At 38.0% G+C, this 23,686-nt stretch overlaps 2 protein-coding genes across 3 annotated transcripts in view; one reads left to right on the plus strand and one right to left on the minus strand.

Moving 5' to 3' along the window:
* Nucleotides 1–23,686, minus strand: part of LOC139142665 (zinc finger-containing ubiquitin peptidase 1-like) — a 470,199-nt gene that overhangs the window by 187,839 nt on the left and 258,674 nt on the right. The gene's annotated exons all lie outside the window — the stretch shown is intronic.
* LOC139142669 (uncharacterized protein C6orf118-like) overlaps nucleotides 1–23,686 on the plus strand; it is an 81,797-nt gene that overhangs the window by 52,205 nt on the left and 5,906 nt on the right. For both annotated transcript variants that reach the window (XM_070712721.1, XM_070712722.1), the window contains exons 4-5: nucleotides 13,307–13,494; nucleotides 17,950–18,253. In XM_070712721.1, the coding sequence (XP_070568822.1) occupies nucleotides 13,307–13,494; nucleotides 17,950–18,253 (492 nt within the window). The remainder of the gene's footprint in view (nucleotides 1–13,306; nucleotides 13,495–17,949; nucleotides 18,254–23,686) is intronic.

Consider the following 23,686-nt stretch of genomic DNA (forward strand, 5'->3'; position numbering starts at 1 on the left):
TCTACTTTTTTGTTTGTCAATTGCAAGTCCATGTTCTGCTCCCTAAAGCATGGCAAAAGACCCAATGTTCAGTTGCAAACACAGCATCAATATGTGCAGAATTAGTTGTTATTGTTTACATTTGAGTTTTAGTCCAGACCAGAGTACACTTGCCAACAATAATGATGACATACACACATTGATGACATACACACATTGATGACATACACACATTGATGACATACACACATTGAGCTGACAAGCTGAATACTGTGTATCTCAATATGCTTTGAGAAGCAGAAAAAGAACCTATAGTTGACATCAAAATCAAAAATAAATACAAAAATTATCAAAAGTAATCAGCAACTGGCTCATTAAACAAACAAATGTACAGTTAGCTAACTAGTGACTTTGCTAAATACATAACCAAGCTTAAATTTTATTGAGGTACAAACATTGTAAATGTTTTACTGTGAATTTGGTTTGAGATTTTCCAAGCTAGTGATATTGTACATTACTGGTAGATAATTCTTTCTACCATGACCAGTTTGAACACGTATGGGTCTATGGAGAGATGTTTTTTCCAGGATCAAGCTTGTGATATTTCCATACATCCATCCCATTTACCTATGTAGCATTTTCTCATTCTTTTAATTTACCGGTACCAAGTTTCAAATTTTGCTGTAGCTTCTACCTATTACACATTGTAATCTCCCTCCCCAACATTTTTATACCCCAATATTCAATTTATGCTGATTGGGGTAATGACCTGTAACTTACTTATGGAGCAGTCATACAGTAGTTTAAACACTTCTATGGTAAAATTGCGTAATTTATTGCTAAATGTCGTCACTGAAGGATTTCCGGAAATTTAGGCTCTTTTTGTGTAAATAAATTTCTCAATTATTTCTCTCTCAAGTGCACCTACTTTTCACAGCCCTTTGCACAAAATGACTTTTTGGCCAAACTATCTATACCTCTCCTAAACAAACAAAATTACCATCTCAGCATTTGAAAGAATAATCATAGTACTTTATATGACAAGAAGTATTGTGCATTAACCCTTTTCCTGCCAAGTCGGTGAAAATCCGCTTGAAATTCGGTGTAGCCAGAATCTAAGCACTGGTGACCGTTATTCTCCCAACCCGGTGGAAATCGGGCCCTTTTTGGGTACCCCCTTTCCTGCCAAGTCGACGGCACTACGTTTTGCTATCCCCTGTGCGTTTAGGGGTCATCCGAGGAGAGGTTTTCTGACAAGGAACGCCTTTTCCCCTCGAAATGGGTTCGCAGGGAGTCGATAGACAGGGAAAGGTGCAGAAACCTGTCCGCCAGTCCCCCACACCCGAGGGGGGCTGGGTTTTTTTTACCGCTTTTTTGCGGACTTGGCAGGATAGCATGGTGACGTTTTCTGGCGGAGTTGGACGTACTTGGCTGCCTGGCACTATAGAGATTGCTGCCGAACTTGACCAACTCGGCAATGCTAATCTAGAAGGCTACCTCTTGCAAACGTTGGCAGATATGCCGATGGTGCGAGACGAAAGTCACTTATTCAGTTGTGCGTGACTGAAAATGAGAACGTATTTTGACGGGACGGCTCGACTTGTTCCTCCGATGGAACGGATATGAACGACTCGGAAATACCATTACAAACTGGTGTCCGACGTACTAAGCTGGGCTTCAGCTCTGCAAGTTCAAGCCAGGCAACGTCCTTCACCGCCTTGGCCGTGCCATTCAATGGACGTAGCTTTGGATTTTTTATTTATTCCATCGTCCGAAGTATTGGCTCTGGTTTGCAGGCAAACGTATCCTCTTGCCGACACATTAGTAGCTACGTACGCTGTTTGCGTACAGAGAATTCAAAAGGTGACATAAGGTCAATATGCTACGGGGATACCGCCTGCAGTTAGCGGGAACTGCTTTTGTTATGCAAACCAGCTAGCAGTACAATATGGCTGCCAGGCATGTGGACACGTCGATGGCTAGAACAATGGAAGCATATTACGTTGCACCCGTGCATCGCAAAAGTGAACTGAAGACTTGGGTGTAGTGACTGGTTATCACTGGTTAGCTGCAGCCCAAGCCATGTCGGTACAAACCCGTACCTGACTGAGGACCACTCGATTAAGTCAGTAATGAACGGTAACACTCGTAAGCCAACTCCCAACTGAGCTGGCTAAACTACGTTGAGCTGTGCTTCAATGGCTCAGCCATGTCGTTAATACAACGGCAAAAACGTACCGTAGTTTTTGTGCTACACTGCCAAGTCGTTGAAGGTACGTATTCAATTGACCCTACCCTGGGGAAACAGGACAGGTTTGACGGTGCTTCTGCACCCCTAGCACGACCCTCAGGGTCTCTGACTAACAGACGAGTGAGGTGATGTTTGTGCCTAGCGGACGTGCGTAATACTGAAGGAGTTTATTTCCGAAAAAATAAACATGAAACGGCAATAAAATGACGCACTCCCAGGGGCAAACAAAGCCGGTGACCTCAATTTTTTTCTGCAGCAACCCTTGAGCTCCTTCCCCTGTCTACGGGCATGTAGAAATTATCGAAGTCTAACACGTATAAGTACGGCTAAAACTACCCTGAAAATGGGCGATTTCTGCCAAAATGCCTGGCAGGATAACATGCAGGAGAGCCAATCTTTTGCAGGCACATATTATGGGGCGGTTTTCTACTGACTTGGGAGGATAACGGACAATGGCGCTCGGCAGGAAAAGGGTTAAGGTAGAACGCACCTCGGGGACAGATATTCGGACTCTCAATCTTTTTCAATTCTTTTCTGATTTACCACTTGTTAGTGGTCATTTTAAAGCTCTTGGTGTAAGAAAACCTTTCACCAGCTTAATTTTTCAAAATTTGAAAATATTATTTTTCTCTGTAGCGTTAACATGGGGATGGCGACCATTTTTAATTTCAAATATCAGAAAATCTTGCATTATTTGTTTCTCTTGTACCAAAATTTGCACGGTGACCCCCCGATTTTTATTCTTGATTTTGAAAGTGAATGTTTGAAAGATTCCTTAAGGAAAGTTTGAGCAAAAGTTTAAGTCTTTTACTTTCGAGGCGCGAACTACCTTAACTGGTAGTTTGGAAAGAATTCTCATATGACATGCACAAGCTACTGGTCAAACAAGACACTGCTACTGTTTCCAAACTTTAAGCAACTTAATCTGGCTCTGCATATCTTTGTAGGAGTATTTCAGTTTATTTTTGTCTTTTTTCAGAGAGATGAAGATTACTTTGATATTCAGTGTCAACTTTGTCTCCTGAAAATATTCTGTTCCTGTTTCATTTAATTTTTAGAAAACATATGCCAATAAGTTATTAATCCTTGCTACCTTAACCACACTTTTCAATCCCAGGTTCTCGCATTAGTGGACTTCTCCTCCCAGTCAAACACTTGGCCAGTACGATGTTTGATTTCTATAACATTAATTATACAAACTGATCTCAACCTTTCGTCACCTTTTGCTAATCCTGCAAACAGAGCTTATACAAGCATTTGATTGGCGGTCGGTTCAAATCGCCAACGGTCATTGATTCCCCACCAAAAACGCTCGAATTTCCTAAAAAATTGTCTTCCAGCCGCATTAGACTTTCAATATAACCACAGTTTGATCGGCAGCAACTTCGCGCTGACCTCTTGGCAGTCTGTCTGCGTTTTTGCGGCCGAGGAAAACTAAAAAGTGACATTTTCTTGAACATGTGCCCGCATGTTGCCTGTTTGCAGGTGTCTCTACACAATGAACGCCGCCATAGCTTCGCGTCCTTTTAAAGGGAGGCTCCGCCTTTAAATAGGTTTTGTCTTGTGCTAGACAGTAAACTATATGATAATGAAATGCATTGAGGATAAAAAGTTGATTTCTCACCACAGCAAGAGGTTTAGATAGTGATGTCATAAGTACGTTTAACACAAATATAATGGCTATCATGGCAAAAATTCAGTTTCTTGGTGAAACTAGCTTAAACCATTCATCTTTTCATCTTTTTAGGCATCTCTGGCATTAAATTGCTGTGAAACCTAAAACTTTACTCTTGCTTCTGTAATCATGTGTTTTACCTGTAGAAATTTGCAATGTTTAAAATATGGTTGATCACCTTAGACTTTCATGACTCACTCAGATGGCACAATCGTATTTAAGGTACCCAGAATTCTCTATTAATTCACTTTTTTGATATCCGTTATTGTGTGAAAAAAACCAGATGTTATCTGTTATTGCATGAAAGATGATGCTTTTTGCCTTGAGCAGAAAATGAATGTGTAAAAGGCATAGATAGATAGATGAATGAAAACTTGGAAAACAAGCCTTGAAAACATCATTTGCTGTAGCTGCTGGACAGGATGTTGTTCCATGAAGAAGGAGCCGTGAACAAAGGCACACACTCAATGAAAACACAGATTGACAGAAAATCCCAACTCCTCAAATTGCCGGGATCAAGCTTATGCCGAACACAGTCCAGCTCTATCTCTGCTGGAAGTAAATTAAAATGCACTGAGTGTGTACAACCTTATCTAAAAAGTGCCGAGGTAATCCTGAATCCATATCCTTGCCAGATTAGCAATCACTAAATTATTGAGGTACATGTGTACTTAATACTGAGGATGTAAGGTTGCCCTTGGAGGAGATAAATTGGTCACTTCAGGTTAAATTGGAAAGAACTTACACAATATTTCCACAGCAGGAAGTATTAAATTTTATAGCTGTTTAAATTAACAGTTATATCAGTTATGCTGTTCACCTAATATTACCATGCTGGTTTTATTGTCTGAAACGATAATTAACACTCTGTATGACTCTTGTTTTATTGAAAAATTCTAAGTTGATGAAGGATACTGCACCCTGATAATTTTGTTGTTGATTCTTTTTACCACTTCTGTCCGTCATTCTTTTTATGCATTTCTGAATTCAAAATTTTCTGAAATTGTCAGATTCCCATTCAGATATGATGGATAGAATATTAGTCCTGTGGCTTCTAACAAAGAATAAGGATAGCCAAGGTGTGCGACAAGTTAAAAAATGTTCTTCTACCGGATACAGACCTCTGATGCTTTGCCCTGAAGTGTATTAAAATTTTCAAAGTTAACACAGATGTTAGCTGTAAATTCATCCAATCATAAGGATTCCCAAAAGTTGTTGCCCAGTGCATCAAAATTTCAAATATACAGGACCACGAAAGACAGAAAAACTTAATTTACAAATTTATTTTGAATTGTTTATCAGTGAAAAAGAGGAATGTGGAAACCTCAGATTCCCCATTGAGAAAAGAAATGCTGTACAGTTGTTGTTTTTTCTTGTGAGGGAAATTACAAATTTAAATTAAACACGTATTATCACACATGCTTTTTGTTAGTCTTAAAGTGAACATATTCAATGTGTGTAAATACTTCAGGTGAAAGTTAGCGCTGCAAATACCGGTATACCAGTATTAATATATTTTGTTGATATTTTCATCCAAATCTTGGACATGGTGTTCTTTGTCAGTTTTAGTTTTACTTCTAGTTCTGGAAAGGTGGAAATTTTCTTGCAATATTTGTGTTCATTCTGTATATAGATCACTAAGTTTCATTTGGTGAGTCATTCAGTGAAGTGTACTGGTACACCATCACCATGGCAGATCTTTATATGAGGTGTACTGTCAACCTTCCTTCCCAGGATTGTGTTTCAGGCCTATTGTTTCTACCTGCCATCTTCAAACAAGATACTTTGAATGGGGTCATGGGTTTAATGTATGTTACAAAAATGCTTTAAGATAGGATGCACCATAGGGACTCACAAACATGGACAACCCGTTGTGATATAATCCAATATGGGCATCAGGCAGCATTTAGCTTCCATTTTTTCATGTCTACAGCAATTATGCAGACGCACCTTAACTGATGACATTTAAACTTGGCACAAGGACGTTATTTAATTTTGCAATTTTATCCAATATGGCCACCACATAGCCATTTCTTTCATGTCCACAGCTATTACTCAGACATCCCTTGACTGGTTCCTCTCAAAATTGGCACAAGAACATCACACTAAGATTTACTTCATGTAAAATTATTTTATGATACGATCCAATATGCAGGAGAGTTTCTCAGAATTTTGCAATGAATCTTCCTGAATCTGTACACAAATCTTAATTCATTTTCATAAATCAGTGCGGTACAAACTGCAAGACTACTTATCCACCCCTGTGCTCTGATACTGTCCATTGTTTAGCCCCCTTGGGCGAAGTCTTATGGAGACTTATAGATTAGGCTCTGTCCGTGCATCTGTCCTTGCATCCATCCATGTGTACATCCATCTGTCCAGGGAGATATCTCAGACATGCCCCAGTCAATTTCTGTCAAACATTTGCACAGGAATTATACACTCTGGCCTATAAGTGCAAGATGCGAGGTATATTGATATTCAAATATGCAGATTACATTAATGAGCATTTTTCGGTATTAAAATTCTATGCTAATGATCCTTAATTAATGTGGAATATTCATGTACCTCGGTCTTGCATTGTATACACTCTGGCATACATATACAGATAAATTTATTTTTTGATATGATCTAATATGGCTGCCAGGCAGCCATTTTGTTTCCATTTTTTGTCCCCTTGTGCTTGAGGCCCACTAGGCCAGGACATAAATATGCACGTCAAATATTTTCAACTATATGATCCAAAATCGTTGCCAGGTAGCCATTTTGTTCTGATTTTTCCATGTCCAAAGGCATTACTCACCCTTGCTGGGACCAATTTCTCGGCATAAGACAGAATATTCAGACTTTATATATATGCATATCAAATTTCTTCACAATACAATCTAAGCAGCCATTGTGTTCTGACTTTTCATACCTACTGTCATAACATATAGCCACATCTGTAACCCAACTATTACACAAATTTAGCTAAACTATAATTCCATTCATACTGGGTACTTCAACAGTGTACATGCACATCAATACAAGGTCAAGACTTGGTCAGCCATTTTCCGGATATGCTTTTACCAATTTTATCCCACTTCATGATTTCCGTCAATGGTTTCCAAATTTATTATACAAGTAGGGACTAATTCATTTACAATAACTTGTTAGACATTGTTTCATAAGACATCGCAATACACTCTTTGCCATGCTGATACAATTTTATCACACATTCATAGCCAGTACCATGCAAAGCTTGAGTTTTTGCTTCTGTTATAGTTGCATGTGGCTTTCATGAGTGAGTTTTTCTATTAGCTCCGCTGTCAGCGACGCGGAGCTTATCAAATAGGTTGATTTTCCGTCGTCGTCCGTCGTCGTCGTCGTCCGTCGTCCGTCGTCCGTCGTCGTCCGTCAACAATTGCCTTCTCCTCTGAAACCGCAAGTCCAATTGCTTTGAAATTTAATATGCAGTTCACTTAAGGTGACCTCACTTCAGTTTGTTCAAATCGTGGTGGAATTTGCATATTTGTATTTTTGGGGCATTTTTTGGTGTTTTTGGTAAAAAAATTTTCTTCTCTGAAACCGCTTGTCCGATTGCTTTTAAATTTGATATGCAGTTTGCTTAGGGTGACTTCAGTCAGATTTGTTCAAATCGTGGCGAAATTTATATTTGTATTTTTAAGGCAATTTTTGTCATTTCTGGTAAAAAAAATCTTTAAAAATCTTCTTCTTCAAAACTGCCAGTCAGATAGCTTTGATATTTGGTACATAGGTCCCTAGGGATGATCTATTTCAGATTTGTTCAAATTGTGCAGAAATATGCAAATTTGCATTTTTAAGGCAATTTTTGCCATTTTTGGTCAAAAATTTATTTCTCAAAAAGTACTGGTCTGATAGTTTTGATATTTGGTATACAGGTTTCTATCAATGAACTATGTAATATGTGTTGAATTTCTGATGAAATCTGTAATTTTGTATTTTTGGGGCAATTTTGCCATTTTTGGTCAAAAAATGTGTATTTCCAAAGTACTCATCCGATAGCTTTGAAATTTAGTATACAGGTTCCTACAGATTAACTTAATGATAGTTATTGAAATTATGATGAAATCTACAATTTTGTAATTTTGGGGCAATTTTACCAGTTTTGTTAAAAAATGTGTATTTCCAAAACTACTCATCTGATAGCTTTGAAATTTGGTGTACAGGTTCCTACAGAGGAACTAAATGATAATTACGAATTATGATGAAATCTGCAATTTTGTAATTTTGGGGCAATTTTTGCCATTTTTGGTCAAAACATGTATTTCTCAAAAAGTACTGGTCTGATAGCTTTGAAATTTGGTATACAGGTTTTACAGATGAGCTAAGTAATATATATTGAATTTCTGATGAAATCTGTAATTTTGTATTTTGGGGCAATTTTTGCCATTTTTGGTCAAAAAATGTGTATATTCAAAACTACTCATCTGATAGCTTTGAAATTTGGTATACAGGTTTCCATAGATGAACTAAATGATATTTATTGAAATAATGATGAAATCTACAATTTTGAATTTTGGGCAATTTTCCTATTTTTGGTCAAAAAATGCGTTTCTCAAAAAGTACTTGTCTATCAGCTTTGAAATTTGGTATACAGGTTTCTATAGATAAACTAAATTTGATCTTTTGAAATTATGATGAAATCTGCAATTTTTACTTTTGGGGGCGATTGTTGCCATTTTTGGTCAAAAAATTTATTCTCAAAAACTACTCATCAGATAGCTTTGGTTGACATGTTCTTAGGGATGATCCTATGTGATACACTCAAAGTATGATGAAATCTTCAATTGCATATTTTTGCAGCTTATTTTAGCCACTTTTTTCTGGCCACTGCATCGAGCTATCAAAGATTTCCACCCTTCTTCATCAACGTGTGTCAAAAATAGTTATTCTCTACATAAACACAGCGGAGCTATATCGGCCGCTAGGTCGCTTGTTCTATTAAGTCTGAATATTTTTCATGAATATCAAATGACTCAACTGTCATGGATTAATCATAGTGTGTTCAGCTTGCTATCCTTTCATTGCATGAAAACATTTTGACAGACAGTATGTTTAACTTTGAATTTAAGAGTGACATAAGATAATGAGATAATGCAAAGTCATGAATTTAAAGTTCCCCGTGCTAAATCGAGTGATTGTGTATGCTAAGATTTGCACAGTAATTGTAATGTTCTTGAGCCTGATTTGAAAATTTCTCCATTAGAATTTCATTAAAATTGAAGATATCTAGAGCCAAAATAATGTGTATGAAATACTTTGAAATGAAAAACTTTCAATTATTTTGTGCTTCAAGTGCTGTAATGTCTAAAAGCCAACACTTCTAAATCAGTATGACATGTTGAATAGACTACCAGCTATGCATTTGAGCAGATGGCCTTCAAAGCTTTACAGGGGATTTCATCCAGTCTATCAAATCAGAAATATTTGATCTACACCTTCAATGTATTTTCAATGTACTCTATCCAGTGCATATATTGATAGTAAATTAAATGTTGTTTCAGCAAATGCAATTGTTACACATGTCAATTTTACTTTCCTCATTAATGTGAATTGTCATAAAAATAGCATTTGATTTCTCAAAGCCAATGCTGTACTGAAACGAAGTCAAATGGTGTTGAGCTAAACGTTTAAAATGACTTTCAAAACATGAGATAAACATGATTTACAACAGTGCACTTAATGTCCCCAAACTTGATATACAAGTGTAATGGATGGTTTGCCATGTACATGTACCTGCTAGCATCCTCAAATGTACAAAGCATTGGCAAAGATGAAATAGTGGCAGAGCTCATACAAAACCGCACATACTGTACATGTATGTCTCTAGTACCTTCCAAGTATTGTCACAGCTCCTTTGAAGTTCTGTGTATGTAATGATAAATTTATTGGTCCCCATGGAGGAAGTCCTGACAGACTTGTAGATTTGGATGTGTCCGGCCACATATCTGTACGTTCAATTATACAGTTACCCCAGACACGTCCAGGCCTATTTCTCTCAAACGTGGTACAGGGATAATTCACTGCGGCATGCATTTGTACCCGGTACATCATTTCGTCTTTTAATTTCACCAAATACCAGTACATGTATACCCACCAGATATCTGAGGCATTCCTAGGCCCATTTCTTTCAAACTTATGTACGTTGATTTATTTTTTGATGGGACCAAATATGGCCGCCAGGTGCCCATTTTGATATATTTGTTTGTTTGTTCACTCAGATACCTCAGACAAGCAGAGCCAATCTAAGGTTAACATTGTAGCTTACACTTGTGTGTTGATTTATTTTTTGACACGATCAAATATGTCCGCCAGGTGGCTATTTTGTTACATTTTTTGTCTGTTCATGTATCTCAGACATCCCTGAGGGGACTTCATTCAAACTTGGCAAAAAATATAATAGGGCCATTGACATTCCAAATTTCTATCAGGTTTATTGCAAACACACATTTTGTTTGGCTTCAGCAAACCACCATTGAAATGAAAATACAGCACCTATATACATACTAGACAATTTATATGCATATTTTGGAAAATGAAGAGCTCTACTTTTTCAAGCCTGCATGATAATATCTCTCAGAAAATATTTTTTTCCAAAATACCAACAGCTTTGCCACCTTGACACTACCATGGTACAACCACAATCTTACTGTGTGGGAACTATGTCATCAATGATAACTTGTAGCATTGTAGCTCATAAACCAAGCCAAACCTTGAAGGAATCTGACACTAACATTTTATAACCACCTTTCATTTCTGCCTTAAACCTTGAAGATAATGTCTAGTCAGCCATTATCACAGGTAGGCTTGCAAATCTTCAAGATTTTATTGCAACTTTGTCTTGATTAAGATGTAATAAAAGTCCATAAGTCATCCATCTAACCCTTCAGTGCGGAATCAGTAATGTGTTACATAAATACATTATTGATGTGTTGCAATATAAAGACTTAACTTTCTATTGGGCTGTTTTAATGGAGTTGCCAATGTTTAATGACAGAGTTCAGTGGTTCCACAAAGCTAGTAAATGTCAATAAATTCCGTCTAGCAATAAAGATTTTGAGTGTGAGTACTCTTTTGACATACAGCCAACATGACAGCTGCTGATTTGATTGAGGGAACAGTACAATCCATCTAAATTTACTCTATAATGAGTTTTGTTCGAGTTTTATTAAATCTTATGGGCAGGATAAAGGGTTGAATGAACAACTTTCGGTTCAGTCCCGTCCAAGTAGGAAAAAAAATGCCAGATGAAAGACGCACTTTTCCCCTTCTGCAAAGACCCTCTGGGTATAAGTCACCTTGTTAACAGCGGTGATTTGTGAAGCGGTCTTCTTGAATCAACATAGCTCTAGGCATTTGTATTCCTACTGTACTTGTCGTTCTTTGAATGTGCCGGGTCATAAACCATTGGGACGTGAATATCCTCGTAGGAAGGCAGTAACGCACAGTTGCTGTGCCTGGCAGAGATGTGAGTCTGCCTGGTAAATGTCCCAATGTGTTGACAGTTCTGATTGCACTGCATCAAAGCAAATCTGCACATCAGCAAGAGAGGCATTCCTGAGAAATGTTGAGGAAAACTGAAAATACCATTTGCAATCACGTGGACTCATCCCATCTCTTTGTTTTCCTCGTCTGACAAAGGCTTCATCTTGCAACACCTGTGAAATCCACAGATGTAGTATATGATATTACGGTAGGTTTTCCTAGGCCGAAACACTCCTTGTTGTATGCAGACTGTCTGACATTTTTGTAATTTTCATTTTTATGATGGACACATCTCAAACTGTGGTATCCCACAAATATTGCTCTGATACAGGTAGCTCTGCATGAGTTAAATCTCTCATTTCGTCTCCCTTACCTTGGAATAGTAAATTCCTCATCCTGAACTTTGGATTTTCCTATGAATGATTAAATGAATAATTAAATAATACATAGAGGAATAAGGATATCATGATTGCACTTTTTTGTAGATGACACTCATGTAAGCACCTATACTGTAGTAAGCAAATGACCTACTGACGATTATTATATGAGTCTATTTCAGCTTCATCATGTTACTGCACAATACAGATAACAATAATTTGACAGATTACTGTAACGAAATTCCAGTACCCTCAGATAATTCAGCCAGTATTTTCTTGCTACCAAAACCTTAGGTATATCCCATGAAACCACTCTATATCTATTGTACTGATTACTCACTCCTTTGTGAATGCCGGTTTCCTCTAATGAATCTCTTCAGAGGAAAGACATTGGTAATTAGTTAAAATAACTATGTGGTACAGAAGGTGAGATAAGCTAAAGGTCTGCCCAATCTGTAGAAAATTGGTGGAAAGACTAGTATGATTATCAGAGAGGGAAATTACTGTAGGCTATGATAACCTGCAGCGGAAATTACAGGGAAGTATCTACACCGACATGCATGTAGTATAATTACAGACAAACCACACTTCACAGGGGAAGTAACAAGTTATAATATACCTGTACGTACCCTGTATGCCTGCAAGAATAGGTGTACTTGTGTTCCATACTGTTGACAAAACTATAGGTGTGTACTTCTTACTCAATGGTGTGTTTTCTGTGGTAAGCAGTAAAGAAAAACAGTTAAATATGATTCACAAAAATTTATGATTTTCTTTGCAGTTTAAACCAGGTGATCACAAAAATTCAAAAATGTTTCTCTTTGCTGCCCTTCAGTGTCACTGTTAACAGAGATATTGGTATACAGGGTTCGAAATAATACTTGTCTGCCTGTCCCAGACAGATGCTTTGAGGCCAATGAAAACATAGGTACAGTAACTGTAAACAGTTTTTACTGACTTTAGGTAGAACACGCCTCGGGGACAGATATTCAGACTCTCAAACTTTTACAATTCTTTTCTAATCTACCACTTGTGGGGTTCATTTTAAAGCTCTTGGTGGTAAGAAAACATCGTCTTAGTTTTCCAAAAATGAAAAATTTTCTTTTTTTTCATAGAGTTAACACAAGGATGGTGGCCATTTTGAATTTTTAAGTATAGGTAAATCTTGGGTCATTTGTATCTCTAGTACCAAAATTTGGCTAGTGACCCTGGAATTTTAGTTTTGATTTTGAAAGAGAATGGAAAGTTTTAAATCTTTCACTTTTGAGGTGCATACCGGTACTACCTTAAAGTTTAACTAACTATACGATCCCATGCCAAGTAGTTGAAAATAAATGTAGGTACATTTACTGACTTAGTAGGGGGGTGGGGAGTGACAGGCTGGGCAAGATTAGTGTATATGCATGCAAGTATACAGAAACCCACATGTATATGTACCGGTATACACATATATGTATCTGTACATCGGTGCATACATACTAACTATGCACTACCTATGTCTGTTACTATTCACAGCATGAGTATGACCTGTACATGGGTTCCCTATTGGACAGCCAGTCAGCTCAGTCTAGCCAAGTACTATACCAACAGGTGCAGAATCTAACCACCAGTGGTACGGCAGCTGCAAAAGACGTTGTGGAAGAAAGGCAACGAGTCAAGGACCTAGAGATGGATGCCAAACAATTGCTCAATAAGAATGAAAGGTAAGCTCACTGATTTAAACCGTTTTCAATGTATTATTTAACTCATCGTGAAAGTGGACATTGGATGAACAGATTTCAAAGCTCTACCTAAATGTTGTATGTGATGTAATAATCAGATGTTACACGTAACCTTTCTGGTACTGTAATAATTAATGCAATGTACCAGTACTTACATGCATTAGGGCAAAACTTTGATCTACCGGTAGATCATTACAAGCATTTCCGAACCCTTTGTCATCAATCCTTGTATCAGTCTCTAGCCATTTTGCAAATAATCACCCACCTTCAAGACTTAACATTGAAGTAAGTCAGCTGTATTCCTATTACAAGTGTCAAAGTGCTACCCAGTGCAGCTACATGTATACCAGTGACAAGTACCATTGAGAAACTTTTTCATGAAGAATTTAGATCAGCTATTCTATTACTCAACTTGTGGTGTGATCAATACAGAGTTGACAACAAACGTCTTTGAAGGCATTTTGCATTTAACCTTTCAATTTCAAATTTTCAGTTTTATGTCTCTGATATCATATCGATGTTGTCAGTTTCCTTGAGGGCATGGACTGTATTCTGTAGCCTACTAGCACTACAGTATTAAAAGTAAATGAAAGAATCTAAACAATGAATGTAATTGTATTTTAAACAGAAAATCAATCACTGATTACCAGGGTCATTAAATTGCGGCCAGGCCTTGAAAATGAACTTATTACACAGGCCAGTCTCTGAGTTCAGTCAAAGCCTTGTAGCTTTCAGCATTGTTGTCATAGAGATAGGAACATATCATAAGGATGTGATTGAATCCAGAAGAGAAGTTCAATCCTTGACTATGGGTGTCAATAAAATCAGGGCCAGCCAGGCCTTGGAAATGAAAGTTGGACAGATTTGCAGCCTCAGAGGAATTTACTCAAACTGTGATGATGGTTTTACCATGACTAAGTGAGATACATGTAGGAATACCTTCAGGACTGTGATTGACTCCTAAACAGAAGTTCAAGGATTGACTGCCAGAGGGTCAATAAAATCAGGTCTTTCTAGGCCTTGGAAATGAACGTCAAACAAGGAGCATCCTTTGCCAATTTATTCAAAATACCGATATGATGATGGTTTCACACAATTCTCAAGGTGGCTGCAGTTAAAGTACATGTGGGAATAGAATGTAGGAATATGATTGAATCCAGAACAAAAGTTCAACAACTGATTGCCAGGGGGTCAACAAAATGAAGTTAGGCTAAAGAATTGAACTTTAATTTTGGCAACCTTCATGGAGTCTTTTCAAAATGTGAATGACTGTGTCACAATAATTTGTTACAAAAGACAAGGAATCAAATATAAGAAATGTCAAATCCCAAACAGAAGACCAATTACATATTGCAATGGTCAGCACTGGTACAATCAAACTGAGCTTTGTAAATTAACTTTCACAGAGAAGCTTCTCAAAAATATATCTCACAATGACAATTGACATGTGACAATTGAAAGTACCGGTATCTTTCAGTGTTGGTTATGGAGAGTTATCATAGTATAGTGTATTGGCTTTGCATTTTGCATGTTTAAACCGTAATGTTTATTACTTGGCATAGAAAATAGTTGGGTTGTAATTCTGTATCATAGCTGGTACTGGAATACATGTAGTTAGGATTGACTTGAACAGACCTCAAAATGCCAAACTAAAGACAACTAAACCTGTTCACCAGTCCACAATGCCCTATAAAAGGATAACCAATTCAAGTACTATTGATGACAATGGTTTGGTTCAAACATTGGTGATGAAAGAGTAACTGAGTTGTTATCAACTTATCACAAAGTAACGACTCAGAGACAGGGGTTTAGCCAAAATCCAGTGGCTATGGCATATCCAGGCGTGGGAGAGAGTTTCCCATGAAGCCAGTCACAGATTTGAATGAGCCACAATCATCCATTATATTACCATGCCCTGTCCATTGCGTTTTAATTGGTCAAGCTGAACCACGTGACTGCCCACAAATACACAGTAATGGTTTGTTTTCATGCCCGTGAATATGAGAAACACATTTAACTTTACAGCTAAAACGAAAATTGTGATTTGTACAAAGATCATAATCAACCACAAATAAAATGAAGTATTTGTGGGCCAAGTTTAGATGCTTTTTTCAAAAAATCTCCGGATTTGCAAAATTTTTGCAACACGCACACTACTCACTGACAGGTTCTGGGGCCCCGTTGTCGTTCGCACGGGAAATTTTTGTAAATTTTGACGGTTTTTTAGGGTTCGTTGATAATATAATTGAAATAACAGACTCCGCGCTGACCATTAACGTTTATTCATGGGCGCGGGCTAGAGGAAAGGCAAATTAACGGGCTCGGCAACACTCGCCTGTTAACTTTTGACTTTCCTCTCGACTTTGTCCATAAATAAACGTTAATGGTCAGCGCGTCGTCCGTTATTTCTATATTATATTACCATGCCCTGCCCAGTCGCATTTTGATTGGTCGAGCTGAACCACGTGACTGACCACAAATACACAATAATGGTTTGTTTACATGCCCGTGAATATGAATAATAAGATTAACAACTCAAAGTATCGTATCTTTACAGCTCAAACGTAAATCTTAGTCAATCACAAAATAAAATGGAGAACTTGTGGGCCAATTTGAGATACTTTTTTCTGGGCCCAGTTGTCGTTCGCTCCGAAAATTTTCGCAAATTTTGACGGTGTTCTCTGGTTCGATGATAATATAATGGAAATAACAGACTCCGCTCTGACCATTAGCATTTATTTGTGGGCGCGGGCTCGAGGAAAGCCAAAATTAATGGGCTTGGAAGCCTCGCCCGTTAATTTTTGGCTTTCCTCTCGCCCTTGCCCACAAATAAACGTTAATGGTCAGCGCGTCGCCCGTTATTTCTATAATATTGTCTGCCTAGCAGAGTAGAAAACCATTGTTACAGTTGTGTACTGTGGTTACAGGCACAGCTGTACAAGTTGTAGACTACCGGCAATATCCTCTGCAATCACACAACTTCTTTATCAGTGAGTGAGTTGCCATGCAAAAAGAGAAATAGACAGAAATGCCTTCAGTTGCACTGGAGCCAGAACAGCAGGTGGAATTACTTTGAAGTGAAAAATCTGTCAGAATTTCATATCCGCTTCACGCCAGATATATTCGCAGTAAGCTCTCTGTAAATATTAAAGGTCAGTGTATCAGCAACAATGGAACCCTATCTGTAGGTAGTGAGGGAGTGACTGCCAAATATCCACTGTGATTCACCTTAGTTGGAAAAAACTCAATGTCTTCCAGGAAATTTAAGGAGTTGGATATTAATTTTCACACTAGAGTTGAAATCTTTGGCACTAGCCTCAGGCAAATGAGATTATTTCCTTAATGTTGAGTTATGTATTTTGATTTATTTGCACAGAAGCTAAAGTATACCTTTTTTGGCAGGAAAGGACTATGAAATATAATCAGAATGTCCTTCAGGAAAATTTAATTTGCTCCAAAACTCCAAATGAGAGTGAATTTTGAGTAACAGTTTAAGACACTGAATAATGGTTGTGTAACAATCTTTAAATAATTTTACATGTCCCAGGTAGTTCTGCTACAATGATTCAAAAGTCACGGCAACATTTATGCATGATTGTAAAGAGCCGGTAGCTATAACTTTTCACCACACTTTGTTATGCTACCTATATGTATGATGAACTGTTTTGCTTACATTTTAATTCTAGTCCTGACCAGAATTTTTTCTGCAATGACAAAGCACTTAAGGTAGAACGCACCTCGGGGACAGAAATTCGGGCCTTCAAATTTTATCAATTTTCTTCTGACCTACCACTTGTGGGGGCTCATTTTGAAGCTCTTGGCAAAAGAAAAGTTTTCATGGTCTTAGTTTTTCGAAAATCGAAAATTTTATTTTTTCCCATAGAGTTAACACAGGGATGGCGGCCATTTTGGATTTCAAATATCGAGAAATCGCAAGTTATCTGTCTCTCTAGTACCAAAGTTTGCACGGTGACCCCTGATTTTTATTCTTGCTTTGGTAAGAGAATGGTTGAAAGTTTCACTGAGGAAAGTTTGAGCAAAAGTTTAAGTCTTTCACTTTCGAGGTGCATATTACCTTAACACATGAATATGCTGAGTTGACAAGCTGAATACTGTGTATCTCAACTTGCTTTTGGTAGTAAAGCAAGAAACTGTAGTTGAAGCAAGAAACTGTAGTTGACTTTAAAAACAAAAATGGTGAAAACAATTGTCAAAAGTTACAATCAAATGAAAGTAAAATATTGTACCGGTAGTATTGGAAGATTACAAAATTTTGTACACATTTGGTTATGCTATACATGTGTAGGATAAGAAAAATTGTACAAGTAATTATTACTTGTAATTAATTTTTATACAACATTGTTTTGCACACATTTTTCTCATGTTCATACAATTGGCTATTATTTGAAACAATATAATTTCTTTCTGTGCATCCAGTTTGAGAAATGAACTAACACAGGAAAAGATTGCCCTAGCCAATGATCCACCTCCTGACAACAAACCCAAGAAGACCATCACCAGATACCATGACGACAAACCCAAAGATGTCACAGAGCAGATCGCAGAGCTGCACTATGCCATCCTGGAGCAGGCTGAAATCCTGCAAGAGTTGCGCGAGGAACTGAAGGAGAATTATGTGCCCAATTCAGTGTGTCAACATCTTGAACAGTGCGTCAAGGAAACAGAGGTGGAAGTACAGAGAGTGCTGAGTACAAATGACTACCTTGAAAGAACAATTGAGGTAAGATATACAGCTTGATTGTAACATCTTGTATCAATGCAAATATTGGATAGAATGCACTGATTGCAAGGTAAAAATTTTGGGTTAGACTGGATAATGCAGTGCAGAGTTAGATGTAAAGTACTGGTATAATTCAACACTAGCCTAGGAGGTAAATTTGTAATTATTCATAATGAAAAGCACCCCCAGACAAGCACTGACTGAAACCATGTGAAACATAGGCCAAGCGTTCGTTAGGTTTAGGGAATTTAAAGGTATACAGTTACCTGTAATCTAAATATGCACATATATGATGAAAGGGGCGTTCCTTGGTGTTCATTATGCCCATGCGAGGGCGCTGTTTTTAAAAAGCGGCCACCTGCATAACATTTTTGATTGGTGAGATATTCTCTTTATGGTAACTGTTGCAAAATTGGAACAGGTGACAGTATACCTTTAACACCGTCATTTCAAAGAAATGTGTGCATTCAACAGCAAAAGGACAAAACATTAGAAAAGTAGGGCATGCATATCTAAATATGAAACAAAAGTAATTGTAGAAAATTAAAGAAAGTGAGTCAGCAAATAAAATTCCTGATTTTCACTAATCAAGACAGTGAAACTTCATTTACACCATAAGCTTCAAAATGAGCCCCCACAGGTGGTAGCTCAAAAGAAAATAGTAAAAGATTGAGACTGAATATCTGTACCTGACGTGCATTCTGCTTTAAAATAATTAAGGGAGAAATTCACAACACAAGAAAATATAAAATTTGCGTTGAGGTACTCTCACAAGAGGTACACATTCAATGTATTAACTAAACAAAAAAAATGATTGATCGCAATGTGTGGGTGAATGGGAATCGCTTCTGCCTTTCCACTTCCAGTGATCTTTACCGAATGCTTTCCAGTCCTTTGTTGAAGGCAGGTCATTTCTCAGCATTTCACCGTCACAGCACAACAAGTTTGACACTAGTCTCTGCAGAAGGAGAACATAGCTGATTAAATGTCAGCCTGGTGGGATGGGATTTCCTGTATATGGTATTAAATCAGATCAGAATTTCCTAGTCTTGTCTTGCGTATTGTACAGCTGCTCCTTTTTTCTTTATTTTGTTCATTAAAAATTGTATGGATGTTTTAAGATAGTGCATCATACCACAGTCCCTCTATAGAGGGACTGTGGTCATACATACATGTAGGTTTAGTTGATTCTAGCTATTTAAAAATTTCACTTTGACGTAGAGGCTGTCAACCAAAATACACCAAGCTTTATTATACCAGTATGTGTGTTGGTGGTAAGAGACACTGATACAACTTTGTCATGTCGAATTCAGATCTCAAAATGCAGTCATGCATGTTTAACCCAATCCAGTCGTGATCTTTGAATAAAATGTATCTGCTCTGAAGCAACAGTGTATTACTCTGTCAGTGTCATACTGGTAGTTCTATCTTCAAAGTCAATCCGCCATTTGAATCAAAACTACTCTATTATGTCATTTCTCACTGTGATTTCATGTAGCAGTTTTACATTTTGGCTGTGAAATTTTAGTCAGAGTTCTCTGAAAAGTTTTTCACATGGATCATTGTGATCAATTGAAGGCAAACCTAAGTCCAGCGACATTGACCGTTTATCCCCTCCAAAATCACCCTTGAATAAAATGCAGCTCAAATTTGCAACATAATTGCACGCGCCAACGACTACGGAGCGACGAAAAGAGACTATTGAAGTAGACGACATTTATGGAAATGAGCTCGGAATTCCATGGGCGCGAAAGGGCTCATGGGAGGAGCGTGCGTGACGTCATCGGCGATACAGACGATTGTAGCTTGCAGCTGAAGGAGTTCTGTAAACAGTTCAGCGCGTTTGTAAGACGACTATGGAGAGTTCGGACAGCGATATTTCTGACATCGAGTATTAATTTTCCCCGACTGAAATCAAACCATACTAATTTGAACCAAGATATCATGAAAGCATCTCCACACATCGTTCATATTTGGTTGTTTGCGTTTTGTGTATGATTCCACGAAGGGAGTCACTGTGCTTGTACAGACCCCGAACTGAATTGGAGACACTGAGTGACCCTGCGATCCTTCAACGCTACGTTTCTAAAACATAGTTTTTCTTTACCAGTCGCTTAAAATTAATTTTTGGTTCGTGAATGATACGGAAGGATTGACTGATTGTATGTGTTACCATAGACCCTCGAGGGTCTATGGTGTTACCATGTAAGTCGAGCTTGGCCAGATCTTTAAGGTTGCGAAATCTCCGATATGTATCGGAAAAATATTTATTCGACAAATCTATAGTGTCGTCTATTTTTCGAAGTTCGTTTCGAACTTAGGAAGTCGGGCTTACTCAGATCTACAAAGTGATGAAATCTCCGATATAGTGGATATTTGCCAGCTATTTAAAAAAGACAGTATCGTCTATTGTTGTAAAGAATGTATTTCATACAAGACCAGCCAAAACTCCCGATGATGTCCGATATGTCCTCTGTTCAAGTCCCGATCGATCGCCAAGTAAAAATGTATTACCTTGAATGTAATTCGTGCCAGGCCCTCCCAAACTCACGGTGATATCCGATCGGCCCTCTCGACGAAGTCCCGATAGTAGTGTATGAAAGTTCGTGTGGACATTTAATGAACAAATGCTTTGCATGTAAAACATGTATTTCGTGCATGAATAAATCTAATAATGTAAAACATACAGTATTCTTGACTACCGGCCATGGATGCTATTTTTGAACTTATAGTCGGACAGAGGTAGTCGGATCTGTTAGGTGGTGAAATCTCCGATATACATCGGACATTTACCCTCAATTTGACAATGTATCGTCTAGTATCAGAGTTAAAGTCCTAAGTCGCCGATATTTATCGGATAAATATCTTATTTCGCAGACCCGGCGTGCCGACACCACACAGTGCAAGTAAATCTAGTGACAGTTTTCGGACAGGGTAGTGAATTTCGCTCAAAGCCGTTTCATAAATGACGAGCACTGCGAAATCTTATTACCATATCCTTCGAAACTTTATTGCGCTTATCCTCAAACTGTTAACAGGACGGAAGTGTTATTTAGGGGGTCAAAGTTGCCAAATTGTTGACCCCATGTTGAGTGCGTAGTAATTGGACTGCTATCGCAGTAATCGGACGTCGTATTTCGAATGTGATTATAGGGGCTAAATATTGATATTTTGAAACTTCAAACCCCCGATTTTCAATTTCGATGTGTTTAGAAAACTGTTTGTAAAAATATGTGATAAATTAGTTACATCTAATCCATGGACGACGCAACTATAAGCTTATTTCGACGTGTATGGCGCTTAAATATCGGACATGGGCTGTCTCTGTGTGTTGCGTTAGACACCTTGTATCGAACGGTGTGGCTAAGTTTGTAGCCCGAAATAGCTTCTACCGAAAAAATATCCGAAACGGGACACAGCGTCACTTGACTTAATATGCTGTCACATGACTTGTAAAACACTATCAATACAGAGCGAAGTGAGTACAACGAACAGCATGTCATTAAATGTCCGAAAACCGAGGTCGTCCGAAAACAGCCACACTGAATCGTCTGCATTAGCCTAGGAGTCCTGTGCAATTGATATTTATCGGGTAAATATAATATCGGCGATTTGTCAGACCAGCCGTGCCGAGACACAATAGGCAAGAAGTCATTCCAGTATCTTGTAATATCAATATTACCAGATATAGTCCCGAAATTGCCTATATTTATTGGGTATATATCGGCGATTTCGCAGACCCGGGCTGTCGAGATAAGAGACGCTTTGTGTAGTTTCCGTCTTCGGATTTTAGAGTCCCGAAATCGCCATATTTATCTGGTTAAAACCGGCTATAGTAGGCTGACTCAGCATGTCAAGATACGAACCGCATTGTGTAGTATAGTCTTGTATCGGTATCAGAATCCCGAAATCCCTTATAAAACAATCATCATGAAAGAAGTAGAACATAACTTTTTATCTTTTAAAGATTTTAAAACTCGCCCGACTTTCTTTTAGCCACTGTCTTCGAAAAAGCTGTTCTGTGGGACGACGATAAAAGCTGACTCAGTTTGTTCTTCCTTGAGTGATTTTTGCACTCAAGTGAACAACAGTTAATCATTTTTTATGCTACTGAGCATTTAAGAGTCGTAACGTGCAGAACTGCACTGCTGCAGTCATAGACTCCAATGCTTTGGTAAGCTGTTACACACGTTCGTGTATCGCCGATGACGTCACGCACGCTCCTCCCATGAGCCCTTTCGCGCCCATGGAATTCCGAGCTCATTTCCATAAATGTCGTCTACTTCAATGTCCCTTTTCGTCGCTCCGTAGTCGTCGGCGCGTGCAATTATGTTGCAAATTTGAGCTGCATTTTTATTCAAGGGGGACTTTTGGAAGGGATAAATGGTCAATGTCGCTGGACTTAGGTTCCCTTTAAAGTTGGCAGTTGGGTGAAAGGGTTAAGCAAGTTCATTGGCAGTGTCCAGCAAGTGTACATGTTTCTGTAAGTCTTTCTCTGTTTCAGAAGAAAAACATTTTTACTTGATAATGCTTTTGAAAGTAATTTTGGTGGGTTTTGTCACCACCATATATTTGATTAATTTTCTTACAGATATAACTTGTGCAAATCTGTTCAAGGTCCACTTGCTGTAACTTTTGATACACTTTCCATTATTTTTTTATTTGTAAAAGGTAGTTTCTTGTTTTATCTCCAAAATCATTCAGAAATTTTCTTCAGATATTCAAATACGTCCCGTGTTCATCATTATTTTCTTATTGACGAAATAGCCACACTTATTATCTTCAATAACCACACTTATTGTCTTCATTATCGTAAATAACCAAGCGGAGCTATATCGTCCCTTGTTTGATACTATACATGTACATCATGCATGCAGTACTTATGAATATTCATATAAACTGACATTGCGCAGAAACATAAAGCTGCATGGTGGTGAAGCATTGATTTCTATGCAAATACCGGTACAGAGCCATAGAGCTTAAATCACAAGGCATAGGGTCTATGTAGTGTTTGACTGGAAGGAGAACTCCACTACGGTAATGCGAGCCTGCCTGCCTGACCAATTTGGGTGGCAAACAGAAGACTTTTAATCCCCCAAGGTGTTAATGATCCATTGTTACGTTTATCTTATCCAGCTGGTGCTATTATAGGAACTTCAGGTCTGAAAAGACTCGCTCAAGATGATCTGTCTGATAATCCCTGATAACCAAGTAGGGAAGTGGGGTATTCCTAAGTTATTGGAGCGTTCCCGTAATGCCAATTTCGAAATTTCCAAAGAATTTAACTCCACTCTGGCTGGGTCAAATTTTCTGAAATTTTCACATTATGTTCTTTAAATGCTATTTAACAAAACGACTATTTTGTTTGGCAATAAAGTTCTTACATTTTGAATAAGAGGCATTTTAATTTTGCTAATCATGATTTTAATCAGT

Source organism: Ptychodera flava, chromosome 10 (assembly GCF_041260155.1).
Source record: "Ptychodera flava strain L36383 chromosome 10, AS_Pfla_20210202, whole genome shotgun sequence".
Taxonomy (NCBI): Eukaryota; Metazoa; Hemichordata; class Enteropneusta; family Ptychoderidae; genus Ptychodera; species Ptychodera flava.